This window comes from Sinohyriopsis cumingii, chromosome 6, assembly GCF_028554795.1.
Source record: "Sinohyriopsis cumingii isolate HCF-2022 chromosome 6, ASM2855479v2, whole genome shotgun sequence".
Lineage (NCBI taxonomy): Eukaryota > Metazoa > Mollusca > Bivalvia > Unionida > Unionidae > Sinohyriopsis > Sinohyriopsis cumingii.
Window position 1 is genome coordinate 100,707,698 of NC_142966.1, and position 25,339 is coordinate 100,733,036.

The 25,339-nt window shown below is 36.5% G+C and overlaps 1 protein-coding gene across 2 annotated transcripts in view; it reads right to left on the bottom strand.

The window, feature by feature from the left end:
- Positions 1–25,339, bottom strand: part of LOC149797566 (uncharacterized) — a 54,308-nt gene that overhangs the window by 26,271 nt on the left and 2,698 nt on the right. The window contains exons 2-6 of one of the 2 annotated variants that reach the window (XM_089962462.1): positions 24,744–24,844; positions 20,814–20,883; positions 13,361–13,491; positions 3,793–3,881; positions 1,652–1,751 (exon numbers count right to left, since the gene is read on the bottom strand). In XM_089962462.1, coding sequence (XP_089818588.1) covers positions 1,652–1,751; positions 3,793–3,881; positions 13,361–13,491; positions 20,814–20,883; positions 24,744–24,844 — 491 coding nt within the window. Of the gene's footprint in view, positions 1–1,651; positions 1,752–3,792; positions 3,882–13,360; positions 13,492–20,813; positions 20,884–24,743; positions 24,845–25,339 lie in introns of those variants that run through there. The other variant, XM_089962461.1, reaches the window with a different exon arrangement.

Genomic DNA, 25,339 nt, shown 5'->3' on the forward strand with positions numbered 1-25,339 from the left:
TTCAAGTGGATATTTGACAGTAAGACATATACCCTCATGCTGCGACAGTGTGAACTGTGACTGATTACTCTCATCAAGTATTATTCATCTCCGACAAAGCCCCCCACTTAAAAGTGACTGTGAAGAAATCCAAACTCACAAGAGTTATTCATTTACACCAAGTTCCAACATGTGATTCAATGCAATAGTAATATTCTAACATGTATCTTATCTTAAACGGCTACTCCTTATTTGTTTCCATTCAGTTTCATGGTCTTTAATCTCATACTCTTTTGAAAAATATCATGCCACAAGGGTCTGAATCAAATATACTTTATATAGTGCTTCCTTTTCTTATCACTGATTAAAATCCAATAAAAGAAACAAACAAGGAAAAACAACCAGGCAATGTATGGCAACTGAGATATGGATATAATACCCTTCATAATTAGGTAAAGTTTGCATCCAGTGGCAAACAAAATAGAACCTGATCTGCAATAATGTGCCAGCAGACCAGGGTCTACGTTGTTTATTCTACTGATTAGTTCTAGCATACTGCAATGACACAGATCTGCCAGCACATCATGTGACACAAAATCAGAGTCCATGCTGTTTGCAGTTGGATAAGATTTTTAAACAAGATTATACAGGACTTACTTATGATAGTGTACTTGCATGGTTTTTTCTTTTCTTTTCAAGTTCACCATGAAATATGATATCAGTGTGATTAATGTTATGTTTTATACTGCTCTGCAATACTGTACTGCAATCTAATGAAATGTTAAATAAATGTGGTACAATTAAATTAAAAATACAGATATATTTCACCTACTTCTTTAAAGCCATTTCATACATATTTTTTTCATGTAGCTTTAACAATTTTCCAGTCATATTGCTATGATGTCTGCAGTGTGGCAGTTCATAGTAATGTCTAGCACTGGTGCATCATGCTGCAGACATAGCATGATGTCCCACCCAGTCATATTATCCTGACACCACAATGACCAGTCCTAAGACTAACCTCTTAATGTTGAGTGCCCAAAAAGGCAGCTTTTAGTGCTATTTTTATAAGTCTTCAGTATGACTTGGCCTGGGCTTGAACTCACAACCTCCCGCACCTAAGGCGGACACTGTAACCACTAGGCCACTGGAACTGTCTCATAAATAAAGCAAAGCTTGATTAGTACCAATATGGATTCAACAAATATATCGATAGTATGAATACAAAATTTGTACAGGTTGAAATATTATAGATATAATGTTGTTATACTGTACATTCAAGCATTCTTAAATAACATCATTTTAAACAAGACATTATCATGCGAAACAAACAAACAAATATCCACATGACACATTAGCGTCTTCCATTTACAGAAATTCAACAAGAACTAAGAGGTGACAACTGGCCTCACCTCAGTATGCAGTGTCTGTTTAATGTTACAACTATTAACCCATCATATGAAAAAAGCATGGATCATGAAATACTGCCATTGCATTTGTGCATGTTTCCATACTATGTGTGCGGTGTCACATGATTCTTCCAACACCAAAGCAATTGCAATAAACAAAAACCTGAGCTAACCGAACAAAAGACAAATAGTGCACTGGGTGTAAAGGATAAATTATTCTGTACCTCCAAAGACAAGTAACACATCAGACAGAGTACACTTACAGTGTGTATCAGCGGTCCTAACACAATAGCACTGTCCACACATCTCCCTGTAATCACAACATCAGCTCCAAGATCCAAAGCACGTGCTATGGGACCTGCACTGCAAAACAAAGTATAATGTTATGTCTCAATAACATTCTTCCAATCAAAAACCAACTAGAATGGTTTGCTAACATCCTTCCAATCAAAAACCAACTAGAATGGTTTGCTACTGACAATGCTGTGGCCAAATCTACAATGTCTTTGGTGTCTCTCTATGATAATTGTTCCGATTGTAATACAACATGGATTTGAAGAGAAAAAAGGGGTATCCCATTACAGTCATGTCACCATTCAATTCCAGGCCAGGAAATCATGTATCGTTTGAGTTTTGTGTCTGAGATTTAGTTTTAACCAATCACAAACGATGCTAATTCTGAAAGGTTATCTCTGATTGGCTGATAGTAAAAGTTTAATCTAAAATTCTAGCACAGAGTTTTATGATGTTCAGACCTGGTTATTACAGTAAAACCTGTTTATAATGGTCATTAAAAATCAGTTTTTTATGGATATGTTTCCTCTAAATGAGGACCCTGCAGACCGCCCCCACAACAGCAGCCGACAGACCAAAATGGTGCTCCCTTGCTGTCGCCTCAAGCACCAGACGGTGCAGAGAGGATTGATTGATTGATTGAAATGAGGAGGAATGTAAGAGATGAGTTTCATGTATGAACAGGTGTCATTTAAATGGAGGAGTACTGTGTGTCAAGTTCCACTGTATCTACAGGGTTTCCTTTGTGATTTCCATAAACAAAAGTCCCTTGATGCTCTCCTGACCAAAAGGAATTTACAGGAATCTAAGACAGTTTTCTTCTTAAAAATTTCCGGGAAGCTGCAAATTGTTTTCTTTTTATTAACTACAAAGTGCTGAAACCATCTGAGATGTAAGTTCAACACTATTTTAATTTATGACTAGCTACACATCATAAGAAATTTTTTGGTGAAAACCCCATGTCAATATGACCATTCATTCCTGAGGACTAGCTATAACAAGATTCTCAAGATGGCCATCATAGCAGCCACTTTGCATACATGAATGGCACAATTTCCACAACAAGATTTTTGAAGAATGCCATTGAAAGTCAGACTGGCATAATTTGTATTTAAGACAAACTATAAGAAGTAAATAGATACCTTAAGAAGCCTTCTGAAGAAAACCCCATCTCAATATGACCATCCATTTTGCAGTTGCAATAACACAATTTTGAAGATGGCTGCATGGCAGCCATACTGAATGTCAGACTGACTCTAATTTCATTTTGGAACCAACTAGACATCATATCTCATCGTTTGGTAACACCTCATGTCAATATGACCAACTATCCAGATGGAGTAGCAATAACAAGATTTTCAAGATCGCCGCTACAGATGTTAAAGAGCATGAAATTAATGCTAACTCACTATTCTGTGGTTACTGATTTTTCCAATGGATCAGCAACTCAGCCAACACTAATCTGTTGGGGCAGTCAAAATTACTTCTGATCATAGCAGTTAAGATGTGGTCATGAGTTAGCATTTCCTTGAATGGTTATTTGATCAGTTTATTTTGTGCAACTGAGTACCTACTGTGGGTGTTAAACCACTCATCAACTCATCAGGTAAATTATTACAATTATTGTCAGACATGGATCTAGCCTGGTGTACTGCCCTCAAGCAATGATTGGATTACTCATGATAACAAAAGGTGTCAGGCATGACCTCAGGTTTAAACTGACAATTGGAAAAGGTTGTTTGTTGGCTCAACAAATAATCCTGAATTATATCAAATAATATGTTTAAATATTTATATCGTGGCTGATAAGCATACAATACATTGTGTAGTGTCAACTGTAAATATGTTGAAGTATTTGCAAGGTGTGCAGTCACTATCAAAGTGGCAGCGATTAGATCATGACAAGAGAATGTGTGATGGCAAATATGACAAATATCAAAGAAACCAATAAAAGTACCAGAAATGCTGGGAAAATTGACACAAATGACTACACAACAACAGAGAAGAGTGATGTTGTATACTTTCTGCTCAAAGTATTACAAAAGTACACAGGATATTTCATTTATTGATGAGTGTAACAAATTTCATAAATAGTCCTGGAATCACTCACCCAAGATAGGCATTCATGCTATGTGCATTCTTAGGGAATGGATGACCTGAGCTCATTTCTGTTATCCTCATCTTTTCAACATCATCTACCTGAAACAAAAAAGTGAAATAATGAAGAAGAAAAAAAATTAACAAAAATATTTAAATGGATTCATGCAAAACAATCAACTCTTTTCAACATCATCCGTCTGAGAGCTAGGAAATAACAAATTCTTGTTTGGCACAAAGAAGATTTTTTTTCATTGACAAAATATGACATTGCTTATAAGGATGGTTGGTTGAAAAGGTTGAAAAGTGTATTTTGCTTATCAAATACATGGGATTATTTGACTTCTCATTTCATTTTTACTAACTAAATTGCCAGATGGGGCCCCGAGTGGCCGAGTGGTCTAAAGCGCTCTTCGTTACGGATCACTGCCATCTCACCTCTGTCTGCGGCGGTTCGAGTCTAAGATTCAGCCAATGTGGGCATGTGAGAAAGCTTGTCAGTAGCTTCTCGTGGGTCGGTGGTTCTTTCCAGGGTTTTCCGGGTTCTTCCTCCACCATTAATACTGGCCGCCATGTATAGCCTATCGTGCTGAAAAATGGCGTTAAACCCCACAACAACAACAACAACAAATTGCCAGATGCTGTTCTTTCTAAAATATCACATCATTCTCACACCTCTTAACTTAGTTGGAGTTTCCATTTTGTATTTTCATTTTTACATTTGACATTTTAAAAAATGTTCTGTGGAACCCTAAGTACATGTCATCATTTACAAATAAATCTTGTCCATAGTTTTGCTTCTAACACTGACCTGAAACTAAAATAAACATGTGTTCATGGGACAGGCACACCCCACCAGTGCCCAAAAATTAACCACAAAAAAAAACTTAACCAAGGTGTGATGTGATGTGATGTGAATTTGATTTTTAACGTAGCTTTAACAATTTTTCAGTCATATTGCTATGATGTCTGCAATGTGGCAGTTTACAGTGATATCTAGCACTGAGGCATCATGCCGCAGACATGTAGCATGATGTCCCACCCAGTCACATTATTCGGACACTAGGCTGACCAGTCCTAACACTAACCTCTTAATGTTAAGCGCCAAGCAAGGTTTATGTTAGTAACATTTTTGTAAGTCTTTGGTATGACTAGGTTAGGGATTGAACCACGATCTCCCACTCCAGAGGCAGACGCTCTAACCACTAGGCTACCGGAGCAGTAATAACCAAGGTGTGATGTACAGACAGATAAACAGAAAAAGAACAGAATAGACAAGGGTAATATTATATGCATTTCACACAGAACAAAAGCTTAATGTCTGCATATTTATTGTCAAAATTTCAACAGCAAACTGGGATGGAAATTAAATAGATTGAACACTGACAATTAAAATGGTAGCTAGGACAGAATGCATGTATCACTGGAAGAAAATATGTAAAAATAATCAAAACTAGTAAAAATGAAGAAGATGAAGAACGATTTTGGTGGCAATGATAATCAATACAATAATCTAACCGCACAGAAGTAAAGGGATCTCCCATGCTCTGCCTTCAATGCCCTCCCATTGCCCTTAGTGCCTCTGCCCTCCAACAGCAGTCCTCTCTCACTGTCACCGCTCCGATGGCCTAGTGGTTAGAGCGTCCGCCTCGGATGCAGGAGGTTGTGGGTTCGATCCCCGGCTGAGTCATACCAAACACTTACAAAAACGGTACTAACAGCTGCCTCGCTTGGCGCTCGGCATTAAGAGGTTAGTGTTAGGACTGGTGGGCCTGGTGTCAGTATAATGTGACTGGGTGGGACATCATGCTACATGTCTGCGGCATGATGCCCCAGTCATAGACATCACTATAAACTGCCACACTGCAGACATCGTAGCGATATGACTGAAAAATTGTTAAAGCTATGCTAAAAATCCAAATCACATCACAACACACTCTCACTGTCTGAATACCACTAAAATACCTTATTAAATTTGTGTTGTTTTTCTAATTATTCCATTTATTTCTTGGTTGATTTAATGTCAGATAATGCAAACATTTTAATAAATTAAGCTTCTCCAAATTTACTTTCATGGTCACATTAACAATAGGAAAATAAAACTCTGCAAGACAGAAAAATTTATCTTCCCCATCAATAATCCATACTGACAAAGGGATGACCCAGTATGACCCCTTGAATACCACTTTTTTGGTGCCTGCTCTAAGCTGAGCAATGATCACAATTATAGGGAGGTTGGGAGGAATTAATCAGAATCTGATTGGGTAAGTATGCTCAAAGAAACATAATACACTAACAAATTTCCCTTCTCCCTTGAATAGACTCCCCAATCACATTAATATTAGAAGAACTGGTAACAGAAGGAGAGAATGCTGAGAATCTTACCTGTGCTAGATCAAAACATGTTCACCCTAATTTTATCATCTGAAATCATTGTGAGGTGACTTCATAGTATGCTAATCATTTCAGAGATCTAATTATCTCTGATTTCACCAAGACAAAGATATGTTTTCTTGTTCCATGGCTTTTCTCTGTGTGCCTCAAGTAATTATTGAGGGTACAGACACAATCATGCATAGTATCAAAGAGATGAAGTATAAGATGACTCAGATTGCCTCTGATGACCATGTATTCTTAGCTACAAAACCATGCTGCATCATTAGGACTATGCAACCATCTGATCTCAACTGGAGATAGTTTTGGTCTTCTGAAAGGTCATGTAACTTGCTCAATTGCTCAACCCTGGATGCTGAAGCCAAGGCTATCATAAAGCCAAGGCTATCATAAAGCCAAGGCTATCATAAAGCCAAGGCTTTCATAAAGCCAAGGCTATTATAAAGCCAATGCTATCATAAAGCCAAGGCTATCATAACGCCAAGGCTTTCATAAGACAAAGGCCATCATAAAGCCAAGGCTATTATAAAGCCAAAGCTATCATAAAGCCCTTCTTGAGGGTCGGTGGTTCTTTCCGGGGTTTTCCCGGGTTCTTCCTCCACCATTAATACTGGCCGCCATGTATAACCTATCGTGTGCTGAAAATGGCGTTAAACCCTACAACAACAACAACAACTATCATAAAGCCAAGGCTATCATAAAGCCAAGGCTTTCATAAAGCCAAGGCTATCATAAAACCAAGGCTATTATAAAGCCAAGGCTATCATAAAGCCAAGGCTATCATAAAGCCAAGGCTATCATAAAGCCAAGGTTATCATAAAGCCAAAGCTATCATAAAGCCAAGGCTTTCATAAAGCAAAGGCTTTCATAAAGCCAAGGCTTTCATAAAACAAAGGCTATCATAAAGCCAAGGCTTTCATAAAGCCAAGGCTATCATAAAGCCAAGGCTATCATAAAGCAAAGGCTTTCATAAAGCCAAGGCTATTATAAAGCCAAGGCTTTCATAAAGCAAAGGGTATCATAAAGCATGAGTTGCACAAAGGTAACTTCACTGAGGCTCTGGCTAAACGTGCAAACTGATCTATCTCAAAACCCCTGTGAGGTTCCATTTAGGAAGCAGGGTGAGGGTTTCTGGCCTATTCAAGTCAAGACTTGGCTAGTAGGTCTGACAGATCTTTCCACTGCAACTAATATAATCTCTTTCACAATGCCTGAAAGTGTCAGAAATCAAGAAGCAGTAGCCTTTGATGGCAACTGGGACTTGTTTTCTACTCAAACAGCCAGAGAAAGAAATTAAGAGCAATTTTCAAAGTGGAGGGCATTCCAGCTTGTGAGACTTTCTCAATAACCAATGTAAAGAAATAAATGTGACAGCAGCTGTTTGAGTAAGTTCAGCTTCATTGGGATTTTCCTGGGTATATCCATCACAATACTGAGTAGATCACTGCCCCAGAAATTGTCCCATCTGAGGGAGATAATCCAACACCTTGTCAAGAAAAGGTCTATCATTGGACACCCTTAAAGTATGCAAATTTGATTAAGGATCTATTGACTGGACCATTCAGTATGAAGGACCTGGCCCTTTCTTGGCAAAGAATCAGTCAGGACATTGATTCTCTCCACAATTGAAAAATGAAATTCGTCTCTTTACAGAGCTCTCCTGAGCCAGGCAAGAAGGAGAAGCTAGTTCATATGAGATAGATTCAAACTGTAAGCATGGCTATTTGAGTTGGTTCAGTTTTGCCAGGATTTTACTGAGTACATCTATCACTAAAACATTGACTCAGGACTTTTCCCATCTAAGAGTGGCTATCAGAAACAGTTGGCAGTTCTGACCTCAATTTTTGTATTATTTAAGGTACAAAGATCAGGGGGTGGGGCTGTGTAGACGAGGGCCCAAAGCCTATCACCTCTATCACAGCTGATGGATAGTATGTCCATCATCCATGCTTCTGGGTCTGGGGCCAGACAAAGGTGGACAGTTTGTGATTAAATCTTGTCAACAAAATGTCTATCATCGAATGCCCCAAAACAGGACAACTATTCAATATGAAGGTTCTGGCTTTTTTATACAATGAGTCAATCTGCCAGGAATGTGCCTGATTTTTATGATTACATCTGTCTGGAAGTAGCAACTTCCAAACCAGAATGGATAGGTTGGGTGATATGGTTCCCACTGCTTGAGGGAAATCAGCAACTCAAGTTGTCTGACATGATAAGGACTTTCCTGTAGAATTTAGTCTTCCAGACATGAAAAACCTTGATTGTTGCCTTCATTTCCAGAAGGCCGATATGAAGAGGCAATTCCTTTGGAGGACTCACAGTACTAATTCATTTTCCATAGTAAAAACTTTGTAAACACCATGATACTAAAAAATAAATAACTATAAATTTATGACTACTCATGATCAAACCTATATTTATCAGTATAGATGAAACCTGGATGTCAGCTTCTGTGTAGAGGAAAGGATATATGCCATGGCATTTTCCGAACCTGTATGTATTTGAACCATGTGCTTTCAATTCCGCACCAAAGGGTCATGTGTTAATTTTAGGAATGTATCTTTCAACTCAAGACTGTTAAAGGACTGAAATTTCATCAATAAAAAAATGTCCTTTTTTAACCTCACAACAAGGATAAGCTCTCAAAAGATTCTTTTTCCTAAAACATAACTTACATTATTAACCAATACTGGTCAGCCAAACCCATATATGCTCTATTTTATGTTCACCAATTTCCAGGCTGATTCTCATTTTTCCATATCATTAGTACTGTGTGTCCTAGACACCACTTGCCACTGACCCTGTAAAGGGGAGGTAATATGTATGAGTTTCTTCCCTTGCGTGTGTGTGTGTTTGTGTGTGTGTGTGTGTGTGTGTGTGTGTGTGTATAACCCAACCACGTTATATACCGAATCATGTTATATGCAACCAAGTCAGTTAGCTGAAGAAAATGTACCCAAAAACAATTGTGGGTGGGGGGTAATAAATGTGGGCATTAAAATACGTGCTTCGTCGGCACAGTTACCATCTTAAATTGATGCATATTAAATGAGAAACACAGTTGTAGTGAAAACAGAGAAGATATAATAGTTTACTTTATTTAGAGAACCATGAATTGGTACATATACGTGAATCCTGTTTATATATAAATGTCTAATGTATAGCATGAATAGAGTATCAACACCGTGTACTCACCTGTGAACCTCATCATATACATTGAATCCAAAATACAAGTGATTCCATCTAAAATATGCACACACACACAGCTTTAAAATATTCAATAATTTTATAACAGGTCATATTGGTCTGAATTCAGAGGAAAAACATAGCACAATCACGTGATAATAACGAAACACATTTACTTTCAAGTACGATCCAAGTCGGTAAAAATTAGTTTGCGTTTTAAGCTGACGTTGGTAGCGTTCGTAAGCATAAACTTTTTCCCAACAAAAAGGAAACTTTCACAGCACAGTTAACGTGTTCCAGTCACGTTGGAAAATGCAAAAATCCATAAAATTCCATCACTTTTATTAAAGTTTAGTACTGACTTTCTTTGAAGAAAAGTTCTTTGCTGTTATTGAAAGATTTTAGTCGGCTTTCTTTGATGAAGGGTGCATGCACTATTGAAGTCACTGCTAAAGGACAGCTTTGGAGAACCAAACAAATGCCCATTTCTTATTGTGGCAGCAACATCAAATAATTGTATTGCATGAATGAGACTCGTATTTTTTCCATTTGCTGAGTATGTTTTCATAACAGTCGGTGCTTCAAAGGTAATCTGTTTCCTTTGAAATTTCAGCAAACTATTTTATCTGGGTACATTTTTAAAAAGGAACCGGTCGTCATTTAGACTATTCTAGTTACTGTCCCTCCATGTCTACTGAATAAACCAATAAGTAAGATGTATTATTTTTTTTTACATTTGTGGTAGCCGCATGATGCATATATGCGTCTGAAAATTAACAAAGGGTCAATAGACAATAGAGACAAAGGTGTTCTGATGACAAGGATTATTACAGAAAACATGTTCTGAAGGATTTAATTCTGAGTGAAAAGAAGAGGAATTTTACTTACCATCCACATACAAATGTCAGTCTTTGTAAATATATTAATTACTAGCAAGTGGCCAAAAATCTGATGAAAGAAAAATTAAAAGACAATGCCTTATCCAGTTGATCTCTTTTACCAGAAATGTCAAGAAAAAAGCTATTATTTTACAACATACAGAACTCATGCTAGATGCCAGGATTAGCAGATTATGATATAACAATGCACTGTTTAGATGGTTTGTCAGTATGGACAAAGAATTTGTTTACGTAACAATAGATAAATTTCAGTGCACTTTATATCCAGTTTGCGGTTTCCTTTTGTGGGGCCTCTAAATTTCTGCACTCCAAACCAATGGTCGTATATAAAAGTTCAAACAGCCAACAATGTCACCAATAAATAAAAAGCCACACTGTATGTTTTGCAGCCAATAAGGATAAACATTCCACGTCTGCGACATTGGCGAAGACCTACGCAATCCCTGAATAAATTTTTTGTATGCGTTTGTTTTTCTTTCTTACTTTTAATTAGAAGAAAAAACTTTTTCATGTACAAGAAAACTGCATAAAAAATTTTAGGAGCCAAGCCATGGTCATCTTGTATTATTCACACGCGATCTCTTCCCCAAAATGATAAGCAAATTTTTATGTTTTTTGGTACTTTTTAAGATTTTATTTGTGCACAAGAAAAATACATTTATATGAAATTTCGGGAGCCATGACACGACAGCAATATATCCAAACTCATGTTATAACAGAGCGCGCTATAGTGGGATCACATAGTGTGTGTGCGTGTGTGTATATATATATATATATATATATATATATATATATACAGACAGAGAGAGAGAAACAATTTTTCTTCATTTCATGAGAAACCTACAACTGAGCTTTCTATGTTAATAATTCCAAATAGATTAAATGCCTAATGTCATTACTTCATTGCAACAAAATGCACACTGTTACAAAAGTCCCCTTTCCTACAACAAATATGCCCCTTTGCTGCAAATTTTTACCGTTCCCTCCTATGTAATAAATTTATAGCTAGAACACTATTTTTTCATAAATTTTTTGAGAACCATACACTTACATTCTTACTACAAAACCTCTCACACTGATACTAAAACAGATCCAAATAATGAAAATATATTCAGAGTGAAGACAGAGAGTTTAAAGCACTTCTAATATATGTCTTGTTTGATAAATAATATATAAAGATGCAACTGCAACTAGGTTTTTCACTTGTGGCACTGCAGTTTCAAGCCATCATTTTTTAAAATAAATGTCTCATGTTTACAGTGTCATGTTAAGGTGCAGATATATTGCTTTACAACATGTTGGATATGTGAAATGTTAATAGCCAAACAAACTAACAATTTCATGATTTTTTATCTGGTTAAACATTATCAAGTTAATCTTGTGTCACCAGTATTTTCAAAAGTATGCAGCTTCATGGATTCATTGTCATGCCAAATTGAAGATCCCAGCTTCAGGGATGCATTGTCATGCCAAATTGAAGATCCCAGCTTCATGGATGCATTGTCATGGCAAATTGAAGATCCCAGCTTCATGGATGCATTGTCATGCCAAATTGAAGATCCCAGCTTCAGGGATGCATTGTCATGCCAAATTGAAGATCCCAGCTTCATGGATGCATTGTCATGCCAAATTGAAGATCCTAGCTTCATGGATGCATTGTCATGCCAAATTGAAGATCCCAGCTTCAGGGATGCATTGTCATGCCAAATTGAAGATCCCAGCTTCATGGATGCATTGTCATGCCAAATTGAAGATCCCAGCTTCATGGATGCATTGTCATGCCAAATTGAAGATCCCAGCTTCATGGATGCATTGTCATGCCAAATTGAAGATCCTAGCTTCATGGATGCATTGTCATGCCAAATTGAAGATCCTAGCTTCATGGATGCATTGTCATGCCAAATTGAAGATCCTAGCTTCATGGATGCATTGTCATGCCAAATTGAAGATCCCAGCTTCAGGGATGCATTGTCATGCCAAATTGAAGATCTCAGCTACATGGATGCATTGTCATGCCAAATTGAAGATCCCAGCTTCATGGATGCGTTGTCAAGCCAAATTTAAGATCCTAGCTTCATGGATGCATTGTCATGCCAAACTGAAGATCCCAGCAGATACAGGTGGCGCTATACAGTTTCGCATTTTGCATAGGGTTAGGATTTTAAAGAAAAAGAATGTCCCCGGCTTTCCTCACTGGTTATACTGGCTATTTAAAAAAAACCTTGTATATCTTAGGTATAGTGCAAAGAACCTTTAATTCCCCTTATTTTGGTGTATGATTGATGGGTGTACTATGGGTTATAGAGTATACAGCTTGGCCTTACTTCAAATGTGCATCTTTCAAAATAGTGCTAGCTCTACTTGGTCATTTTCACTTCCTGAACTTCAGAGGTAAATTGTATAAAAAAGAGCCGATAACTTTTTTTACATTTTATATATTTGGTAATTCATTCATTGCACTTTCAGAAGCTGGTATTGTCTAGTCTGGCAAAATTCATTTTCCCTATTTTAATACCTGCTATGTATAGTGTACTTTATAGACTAATTCAGACTGATTTTTTAACACAAGGGAGCAGTCATTTTAGTTAGCAGTGTGCTTAAATCATGTAAAATTTCCAAAAGTACAATATCCAAAAGAAATATCATCCACATTACATTAATGTAGCATAGAGGTATGCAAACATTCTCTCCACTTTACATGTTTTAAATGCGAACTACTTCATCTTACATACGTCACTCTCTCAAAAGTACATATTATCTGGTGAGTGCCACCATAAGTGTGTAATTACTTTTCACATGAATCCATTTAAATCAAACCTCCATTTCTTGAGAACTACTCAGGGGCACTTAATCCTGACTGGCCAAAAGAATTAGAACCATATTACATCCTGACCCAAATTAAATTACAACCAATAAGCAGCTGTCTCAACATTGTGCTTTATAAAAAGATCAGAATTTCATGAATTGTGTGAAATTTGGTGAGAATGGGTAGAGACACTTAAAATACTTCTTATTTTCTGCCTACTACAAATTTTTTTCAAATGTCAAGTCAAATCGTGATTTTGACTTAATGCTAGAATATTAGTGTTAGCATCATACCTGTTTCAAAAGATCGTCTCCTGTTATGACAGCAATATTCATTTTTATATCTTCACTGTCACAGACTTCTCGTAATGCTGCCGCACAGGAAAGGGGATTAACTCCTCCTGCATTACTGATTATCCGTAGACCTGTTCTCAGAAAAATACACATATGTATTAATATATTTAAAAAAATAAATGTGAAACTAGAACAGTGTTATGGAACAAAATGTGTAACGCTATCTTAAGCCACTAATATAAGAAATGTGGATCCAACTGACCTACTTTGGTTAGACAAGTGTTGTGCTCACCAGTTTATACAAATAATTCACATACAAAGATGGATGACCCAATAACCAACAATGTACAAGAAACTGACTGAAACAGGAATCACTGGGACAGAAGGTCAAGTTCACAGCATTATATCACTTTAATTTTAAACAGTGAGTGGACCAATATCACTTACCTGAGAGATTTTGAGGCCAACGTGAACAATACATGTACCTTTTTAACTTTTTAATTTTTCACTCTCAGTCATTTGCTGAAATTATAAGCACTGCAAAATCTGTGTAAAAAAAAACATCCATGGAACCATATGCCATGCTTTTCCATGTAGAGTGCATACCAAAACTTCCCATAGGATTTTAATGAGTTTGGTATTTTACTTGGTGGTTTGGACCTGTGTTTTAAAACACAAATATTGGTATCTTGTGAACATTTTACATCACAAATTTATGATACAGACTTGGTCTTATTCATCAAAAGATTTACAATGCCTTTAAACAGCTCCAATGCCAAAGAAAACAAGTGCACTTGATTTCATTTCTCTATTTTGCGACTTTCCTCACTGTTACTGAGTAATGACGATACAAACATGAATGGATAAGAACACCTCCCATAGTTTATATTAACTGAAAATGTCATTCTAAAAACCTGACACTGACCATAGAGTTCTAAAAGTAGTATAGGCTTTTGCATATATTAAATGCATTTAAAAACATGCATTATTTATGCATTTTTAGTCTCTGCATATGTATAAAATTCAAACACGTAGATTTTCAAGACTGCTGGCACCTTCCATAGCAAAAAAACTCATGCCAGTCATTCCGTTACAGTACAACAAGGTCTATGTTGTCTGGATGAAATCATAAGAAGAGAGATCATCAGTGATTGGAGAACTGGGTCTGACCTGTTCCCTGTTGGTCCATATCATATACAGACAGATGTGATAAGAGGACCAAAAGGAAACTGTGCTTAAGAGTTACATAAAGTGTCATTATTACATCAGGATGTACATGTATATTGCACACACAAAAAATATCACCGGTATTTAACAAAAATGGTAAAGCAAGTTTTTTTTTCCATAGGAGTTTCTTTTCATTCTATGCAGAATTAACCAGGTTTCTGTGCAAAGCAAAGAACTGTGATCACATCATACAAGATTTAATAATAAAATATTTTTTAAAAAACAAGAGGACCAAGTGGACCTTCAACTGCTCACATTACAGCAATAGACAGTATCCTTCAAGTTAGTATCTCAGTATTTCCTGTAAACATTTGGCAGTCCTTCATGTCTGAGTATTTCTGTTATATCTGACCAAAATCTATGGTTTTTGCAATAAGTCATTTTACTGTTTTTCAATTTTTAGTACTGGCAGTCATATTTGATAGTGGACATGTGATATTTTAATAAGAAAATTGAAATGCCTCTATGAAGGGATGATTTCTGTCTGTTCTGCTAAGTGGCTTTGTCAGAAGAATTTGAGTGAAGGTTTTTCTATTTTTGGCATCAGTGGATTTATTTTATGACAATCTGCATCATTTTTACATGTATAAACTTGAAAGTGTTTAATACAATAGAAAAAGTATTCTTCATAAAGGTCAGATTCTGTAAAGTCCCATCAAAATATGCCTTATAAATGTCATATATATATATATATATATATATATATATATATATATATATATATATATATATGTCACCTTTAATTCAATTAAAACCTTACAAAGCTGCAGTAGTCAAAAACGTGGTTCTTCTGGACCTGACCCAGCGCTGGATAGCTCCAAATGATTATACAGAGTGCTTCAAATTGACATATTTTAGAACAGACAATAATGATTAAAGGTGGACAGATGTCTTATGAAAAATGTGCCCCCCCCCTACATGTTAAAGAGTTTATTTCATAACAGCTATCACTTCAGCACACATAATTTTTTCAGAGAAACAAACTCATTCACAAGTCAAAAGTCTAATAAAAGGTTCTGCATAAAGCAAAAGCTTTCTTGTGATTTGAAAATTTCATTTACCTCATTACCTGTTAACAGAAGGTCAGGGCCTGACTGTCAAGTCCACAATCAAAATATTGTTGGACAATTGTGACACTGATGCAAAAATCAAAAGGTTGACTAAGCGTATCACAGAATGCATTCTCTTAGGTTCATATTGATTCATCCAAAGTATGAAGAAAATCCGTTACCATGGTCACAAAATATAAGAAAGTAAAAAAAGAAACATTAACAAAAACCAAAGCACCAATTTTCAAATATTGTAACCTTGACCCCAAGGTCAAAAGGGCAAAGCAAATGTGTTGTAGAATGAACTGTCTTAGCTTTAAAATGATTTATCCAAAGTAAGACATAAATCCATCAAGGGATAAAGGAAATATAAACAAATAAAAAACTGTGAGCAAATCCTTAACATAGTTTTTTTAACGACTGTAACTTTGACCCTAAAGTCAAAGTGGTGAGTTGCTGTGTCAGAAAATAAACTGTCTCAACTTTATAATGCTTCATTCACTCTATAAAGAAAATATAGCATGGGGTATAAACAAATGAACAACTACTTAACCAAAACATTAATGTAATTCTTCTACAGCTAAGACCTTGACCTCAGGGTCAAAAGGGCAAGCATGTGTCAATGAATTAGAGTTCCTAAACTCTTGATGGATTTTAATTTAAAATCTTCAACTGAAACTGTAATGCAATTTTTTAAAACTGTGACCTTTCCCCAAAGGTCATTGTGGAGAGGGAGCATTGTCTTAGCTGATCTTAAATATGAAGGAAATCTATTACAGGATTTATAAACAACTGAAAAAATGTTTTAAAAAATTTGCAAATTTTCAACAACTGTTACCTTGATGCCAGATAAAAGGGGTTGGGGAGTATGACAGAGCATGAACTTTCTTTGTTTCATAATTATTTGTGCCGAGAATGATGAGAATCTATCGAGCGGTTTATGGACACATATGCAAAAGAAAAACTTTCACCAAAACCATAACAAACTGTTGTGCTGCCACCAGTGTTAAAGTGAATATCATGTCTTGCTTCCCACCAGCAGGTGCCACAGATGTGTTACTGGTATTATCTAACATTTTTTATTGTTTAGGGCTTAATTTTTTCATAAGCCAACAGAATTAAGCACATTTTGACTTTTAGTAGTCGTTATAAAAACTCACTCGGCTTAAGTACAGCATGGGTATTTACCTTGAACCAGAAGAGTTATTGGATTAAAATGTTTCAAGAATTCTCCATTTCATCATTACCAATGACACAAATGAACACATGCAGCTCCACAAGCAGCTCTGTTAGAGATGTCTACAATAGAAATTCAACTAAACCTTTCAGAAACCTATAAGCATAAACTATGGACTGGTAATAGTAGGGACTGAATATTGTAGGGACTGGTTATTGTAGGGGCTGGTTATTGTAGAAATAACTAGGGACTGGTTATTGTAGTAAAAAGAATCTACAGTATCTTCTGTCCAGAGCTTTGCCCACACCAAAATGCATCTTCTAACTAACTTCATTATTTTTACTGTTGATTCTGGTTTGTGTATAATACCACAATATTACTAAATTTCCTCAATAAACTTGCATTTTTCCTTGGTAACATTTTATATATATATATATTGTATCAGCTAAGGAATTAAGACACATTCATTTCATGTTAAGAACATCAAACAATGCTGTTGTTGTTGTTGTTGTTGTAGGGTTTAGCACCATTTTTCAGCACACAATAGGCTGAACATGGCAGCCAGTATTAACGGTGGAGGAAGAACCAGGGACAACCCCGGAAGAAACCACTGACCCACGAGAAGCAAATGGCAAACTTTCTCACTTGCCCACATTTGCTGAATCCGAGACTCGAACCCACGCAGACAGAAGTGAGATGGCAGTGATCCATAACAGAGAGCGCTTTAGACCACTCGGCCACTTGGGACCCAATCAAACAATGCTTCAATGCATTAATATCAACATACTGAACCTGATAATTCTGCATCATACATTGTTTTCTTTCCCAAAAACTGTAAGCCATATGGTCATCAGGTTTAAAAAAGTGGAGATATGAATTATCAGAAAGAACTGTATACAAAATTCTAAAATATAAAATGAAAATATTTTCAAGAAATTTCACATTTCTCCATCAACAGATCAAAGAAATACAGCCAAACTTGCTCCCATACTTCAGGCACATCAATAAGATGAACAGAGTACATGATGATATTATATTCTTAATATGAAATGAAGTGAGTAAGGTGTTATGATGGGAAAAAACTTGAACCACAATGTATTGCAAATACAATTTTTTAACCCAGGATGAGGAGTAGTTCCAAGAGAACAGGAGTAAATGGTGATGGTATATTCCAAACAAAAGATAAAATGGGACGGGAAATTCTTAGTTCTTAGATTATCCTATGCCAATGACACATAGGGCAGTCAGATTCTTCCAGGTAGTCCTGTCTGCAGCCAGTTCTGGGATGTCTTCCAAATCGATGCTTTCTCTCCTGACATCTTGCATCAATCTCTGTGTGTGGTCTTCCTAGTTTTCTTTTTCCTTTTGGTGGAATCCATGTAACCATCTCTATGGTGATTGATTCAACATCCATCCTCATCATATACCTGGTCAATCTCAACCTTTGCTGCCTGATGTCTTCTTGATTGGTTTGTTAAGTTAGTTCTCTTACCTTTTCATTTGTTACCTTGTCTTTCCATTAGAGGTGCAGATGTGCTACCTCTGGCTTCAAAGAACCAGTCTTTTTGATTGGCAATGTCTCAGTGCCATACAACATGTATTTGAATCTCCTTATCACATTTTCCAGTTTGACATGTAGTGCTACCCAGATATCAGAATTCTTCGCATTCTTCCAGCTCCTCTCCACCAATGTGGATACTGTCTTTCTCTGCCCAATTTCCAACTGTCATTACCTTTGTCATAGTCCCATTTATGCTGAGACCCATCTGTTTTGCTCCTGTCTCAAGTATCGATGTCCTGGTTTGCATGCCTTCCCATGACTCATACAACAGTGCTACGTCATCTGCAAAATCAAAAACTGAGCTTCTGACCCACAACCCATTTTACATCCTTCCATTCACATAATCCAGTCCACAGCAATTGGTTAGAATCCAGCTTGTTGGGGCCATCATGTGCCTGCCAACTGCTTTCTTCATCCTGTTCTGCACAACAGTGGTATAACTTTTCTAAGGACAGACAGCAAATCTAATTCTCTCCACCTGGGGCTGAGTATGTAATTTTCTTTTTTCAGAAATGGCAATAGAATTACATTTTTCCATCCTGCAAGAACTTTCTCTGATAGCCATACATCGCTGCATATTTTGGTATGTGTTTCACCAGATCATCTCTACCCTTCTGATGTTATGCAAGGATGTTGTTAATAACTGATGCCTTGCTGTTTTTATGTTCCTGATTGGTGCCTTTACTTCAATAAACTGAAATGTCATCAAAATGTATGAATTGTCCAGGTTCATTGATCTGTGTCAATGTTATGGAAAAGCATTGGCGCTGGTCTGTTAAGTACAGTTTGAAAGCATTCTTTCCATTGTTCCACTGGCACTTCACATTTTGAAAGGGTTCTTCCTGTGGCATCTTTAAGTGACATCACAGTTTCTATTGTCGCCAGCCAGCTACCTCACTATGTGGTACAGTGCTGTAGAGTTCCAACATTATGTGGTACCTTCTGCTTCATTTGCCTTTTCTTCTATATACATCTGCATGTCTTCTCTGCAACTCTTTTTACTTCTTTATCTTTTTCTAGTTATGGAAATATAAGTGATGAAAAAAGTCTTTAATCAAAAAAGTGTCCCAATTAATCTAGATCCCAGGGCTCCAGCTATGGGCAGAACCCTGAAACAGGTATCATAATGAAGAAGGGGAATTTGTGACATTATATTCCAAATATAAAGTGAATCAAGGAAAGGGGCTACACTTACAGTAATTTATTTTAACCAGAATTATCCAAAGATTCATCTACACACCCACAAACAGACAACATAAACACTAGATATCCCAATCTAGAGGGCACAAAAGCAACAAAGAAAGCACCAAATATCAAGACAAAACAACAGAGTATGAATGACCACATCAGACAGCCCTGGTATTACATAATCTGGTGTAGACTGTGTTCTCATTTCACAAGATTCATTTAAAATGCTGCATTTTGATCGCCACAGAGAACATTTCTCCTGTGATAAACTGCATCCTCTTTAACACAAATCTTCATTCAACTCAAAATTTTACATGAAAATATTCCTAATAATAACAGGGTTATTAACTGCACTGCTGATTAAAGTTTTATGATGAAGCGACCAGATCATGTAATATTTCACAACATGGCTATCATCACAAACTGCTTTTTCAAATGAAGATTTGCCAAAATGTTATGAGAGAGAGGTGAACTTATCTTCAAGCATGGGCCTGAGCTCAAGATAACAAATTTAACAAACTGGGTATTTAACTTCCTTGCTTTATTGTTGCTGTAGTTCTAGGGCTTAACGCCATTTTTCAGCACAAGATAGGCTATACATGGCGGCCAATATAACTGGTGGAGGAAGAACTGGAAAACCCAGTGAAGAACCATCAACCCACAAGAAGCTACTGGCGGACTTTCCCATGTACCCACGCTAGCCGAGCCTTGGACTTGAACCAACGCAGACAGAGGTGAGATGGCAGTGATCCGGAACGGTGAGTGCTTTAGACCACTCGGCCACACACAGCCCCTCCTTGCTTTAAATTAACTAAATGTTTTTTTTTTTATAAAAACTTTAATGAACACCATGATAAAACTTACATTTATCATAACTTTAACATGTATCATATGACACAGTACATCTGTTTAACTTGTCTATGCATTAATATTATATAGAGGCCCCGAGTGGCCGAGTGGTCTAAAGCGCTCTTCGTTATGGATCACTGCCATCTCACCTCTGTCTGCGGCGGTTCGAGTCTAAGATTCAGCCAATGTGGGTATGTTAGAAAGCTTGCCAGTAGCTTCTCGTGGGTCGGTGGTTCTTTCTGGGGTTTTCCCGGGTTCTTCCTCCACCATTAATACTGGCCGCCATGTATAGCCTATCATGTGCTGAAAAATGGCATTAAACCCCACAACAACAACAACAACAACATTAATATTATATCTCCTTAGCAACATATTCATGCACAAATATAAAGTGCTGCTTACCTCTTTTCTTGATGTCCTTTATAAATGGTGCCATGGCAACTTGAATGAAATCTGGAGCATAGCCCATATCCTGATACAGAAATGTGCAATAAGATAATTATAACACCGACAAATTGAACATCAGGGATATCCCTGAATTAGAAAATCAATAAGCTCCAAAGGTCCAATATGGACATGTGAAACAATGAATAATATGTTATTTAAAAATGTAAAGGCCAACAAGAAGTTTGGATTGCCCAATCAACTCAAAATGTTGCAGTTCGAGAAAGAAAAATGTTCATAAGGAAGTGAATGAGAGGAAGCTGAAACACTTCAATCTGAACTTTGTTGTTGTTGTTGTTGAATTGGGTTTTATGCAATTTTCAGCACACTATAGATTATACATGGTGGCCATTGTATTTGGTGGATGAAGAACCCCAGAAAACCTTGGTAAGAACACCAACCCATGGGAAGCTATTGACAAGCTATCTCACATATTCACATTGGCCAAGGATGAGACTCAAACCCATGCAGACAGAGGTGAGATGACCCTGATTGGTAAAGGTGAACGCTTTAGACCTCTCAGCCTTTCACACTGGCAATGACCATTCCATAGATGTCACTCAAAATTCTCTTTTAAAGTCTTTATATTTTCATGACCTTATCACAAAAAATGGCAACGAATCTGCAACCATCAAGACTGATTGAAGGAGAGAACATTTTAAAATCACCTTACTAATACAAGCTACTTGCCATATATACTCCTTTATAAGTCAGGTCAAAACTTCTGACTGCACATAATGCACCAGTAGATCTGGCTCTATGAAGTAATCAGTAGAATAAACAATATAGACCATGATCCGCCAGCGCATTTTGTGATGTCTGATTAATGTCTAATTTATTTGCAGTTGTACTTCACTTATAAATGTATATATACAAAATGTTAACAGCTACCTTATATAGTATAATCATGAACACTGAAGCAGATAAATCTTTCCTCTTGTATTGCTTGTTACATAGCATTTAGATTCTATTTTTAGAAACATTATTTTAAATATTACTAATCATTTGAACTGAAAGAAGACATGAAGAATCAAGGATCTATGGCAAAAGACAAAGCTGACCTTTGTACACAGATTCAATCTTTCATTGTCGGTTTTTGAACAAATACCATGTAAAATGAAAATCATCATCACCATTATTAATACTTAGTAATCTCATTTTTCTGTTATGGGGACTGTTTTATGTGCACGCTTCAACAAAATCATAATACCAGGCTGAGCTATGTGGAACAAATTGCCCATTAATCTTAAACAAGGACACGGTGATCTCATTCATGAGTGCTCTTAAAACTCACCTATTTTAACAATAATAACAGACTTAAACACTTTAATAATGTTTACTTCCTTAATTATTGTGAGCATGTTTTTGTTTTGTTTTGTAATTGTGAGCATGTTTTTGTTTTGTAATTTCGTGGTGACTGTTTTATAATCTTGTTGTTGTACATGTTTTTATGTGCTATCTAATACTGATTAGTGCTTAGAGATCTAATGATCAGGCGCTGTACTAAGTCCATATTATCATTATTTATAATTACATGTATATTAAATTGACTTGTGTGTATATTCACATCTCAAAATATTTCACAAAAAGTAGTGCTAGGTCCTGATGTCAACCATTGTTCAACTGCTTTATCAATATCTACTCACTGGACCAATAGTACTAATATTAGTACCACTGCTTTGCGGACAGTGTACTAAAACATTCCTATATGTATCAATGGAGCAGCCTGGTGTAATTCACACTCAGCACTTTTTCAGCAAATTGTCAGCAAGATTTAAGATAATGCATATATAAATAAATCAAACAGTCTTCTTGTTTAATACCTGTAGTGCCAAATTTCACTGTAGAAACAAAAGTAAAATAGTGTTTATCTTCTTCACAACAAATTTTCTATTGGATCATCGACCATAATTGTTCGTCATTTTGAGACATTTTTGGGTCTGCCATATAAGGACATTGCATCCTTCTTTGAAATGTTGTTGTTGTTGTTGTTGTTGTGGGGTTTAATGCCATATTTCAGCACACGATAGGCTATGCACAGCGGCCAGTATTAATGGTAGAAGAAGAACCTGGGAAAACCCTTGGAAGAACCACCGACCCACAAGAAGCTAGTGGCAAGCCTTATCACCTACCCACGTTAGCTGAATCCTAGACTTGAACTCACACAGACAGAGGTGAGATGGCAGTGATCCGTAACAGAGAGTGCTTTAGACCACTCGGCCACTCGGGGCCCCTCTTTGAAATGTAAACAGATCATAGTAAATACAGCATGCATAAAGTATCATAAAATTATCAAAATTGGTAAAGTAATCCTTATTACTGCTAGAATCCAAGTAAACATACCAGTATATTTTATATAACAACAGTGTTGATATTCATTAGTATTTGAAGCATCTGTTGCTTTATACAGTTTCTCTGTACACATTCGATGTTCAAATGTGCCACTAAATATGTGTAACCAGTGTTGCATTACTTACTCAAGGGTTTCTGCTTCTTTGGTCAGTCTTTCCATTTCACCTCACCTCCACCAAAGAACATCCATTAATCAAAGACTCAATAGCCATCATGGACCACCTCTGATCTCTTTATTACTTGTAACACCCAAAAATTCCCATCTACATTTGGTCTAAACTCTCAGATTACAATTATAAAGTAATCAATTCAAAGCTTGTTGTCTACACATTAATCTTATTCATCAGCACATATCATTGCACCAGTCACATGACTCCTGTAACAGTTCCAGTCCCCGGTAGACTGGTTCTGACTGGTTTCTGTAAATGTGTGGATAGAATGCAAGAAATACTGGGTGGGTGGATTCTTCTTTTTTTCCATACTTTTTAACAAATCTGTCAATGTTCAAGAACAGTAGATTTCAACCATAAAATGTTATATCAACTTAAAAATGCAATTTTTGTCCTACCACCAGCAGAATCACATGAATGTTAAACTAAGTGAGAAGTAATTATATGTAACCCATGCAATCTATTCCCCATTATGGAATGGCAGATTTGGTTCTGAGCCATTGGCAGATGGACTTGACTTTTAAATGAGCATATAAAGTACTTTTACAATAACATAATGTATGTAGCTGCTTGAAAATAGGTCTATTCTAGAACTGACACTTTGTGGGGGGAATGTCACCACCTACCCACCCACAAATCCAGTTGCACAAGAGGGTCTGGAGAATTTTCTGAATATACAAGGGATTTAAAGAAGAAATAAAGAGAGCACAAGAAAATATCATGCATGCCATTCATACATTCGGTTGACATTTTTGTGCTAATTTTAGAAATAGTGAAAGCAGCAATCATGAATTTAAGAACAGTCTATCAGGGTTGTAATATTACTTAAGCTAGATGTTCCAGGCCCCCATATAGTCTTAATTTTGGACCCAACCATTTACACCCCACCCGCAAACAAGTCCACTGCATATGGTCACATTTGAATCATCATTGGTATGCTGAACTACATCGATTAGGATAAATGGTATGCACAAGCTTAGAGTCCACAAGTAAACTGCACAAAGATTTGCTGGTACATTATCTGGGTATATATGGTCTGTTAGGAGTAATCAGCACAACACACACCCTGCTATTCCAGTGCATTATACACAATGCACAGATCTGGATTCAGTTTATACATGAGTGTATACAGTAGGCAAAAGTACAAAATGAAAAGTAAAACAATAAGATCTAACAGGTGAATATACTTGTCACTATAACCAGAGAATATTTACTGTGAGATTTCAGTGAAATATTGGGACCATCAATTCACACAACAGGACACAGCATAAAATTAATTCAACAGTCGGGGGGGGGGGGGGGAAAGAAACCTGAGACCTATAGACATAAATATTGATTTTGCTCATCAATGTACATGCATACTTACACTCTGCTTACTCTTTGCTGCTGTAAGTAGGGACATGGTGATTTCAGACAGGTAGTCAAACACCAGAAAGTCAAGTTTGGCACCATAAATCAACTGTGGGGCTGAAATGAAACTGACATGTAATTTAATAACACAGAAACTGATCACACGATATACATAAAATGGCAGCATACTAAACACTTAAAGTGACTCAAGTCTGAATATCTTGCATAAAAATGCATTCAGTATATCCCAAATTAATTTTGATCTCAAGTATGAAAACCCCATTTTTACGGGATACTTAATTTTCCAAAGCAAAAGAAACGGTGTAAAGTAATTGTTAGTCTCTCGCTTAGGACTTATCAGGGGGAGATATTTCCTTGTCATTAAACAAATGTATTAAATAAAATTCTGAATTTTCCTTTAATCAGAACTGAAAAATATACTGTGTAGAAGTCAAGGACAAATAGTGAAATGTTTGCTTTACAAGTAAATGTTTTGTGACTTGCCCAGAAATTTAGAGTCAAAATGAAGAAAGAATATAGATTTTTGTGACCACTCTGGTGGCCAAGTGGTTAGAGCATCTGCCACAGATGTGGTAAGTCATGGATTTGAAC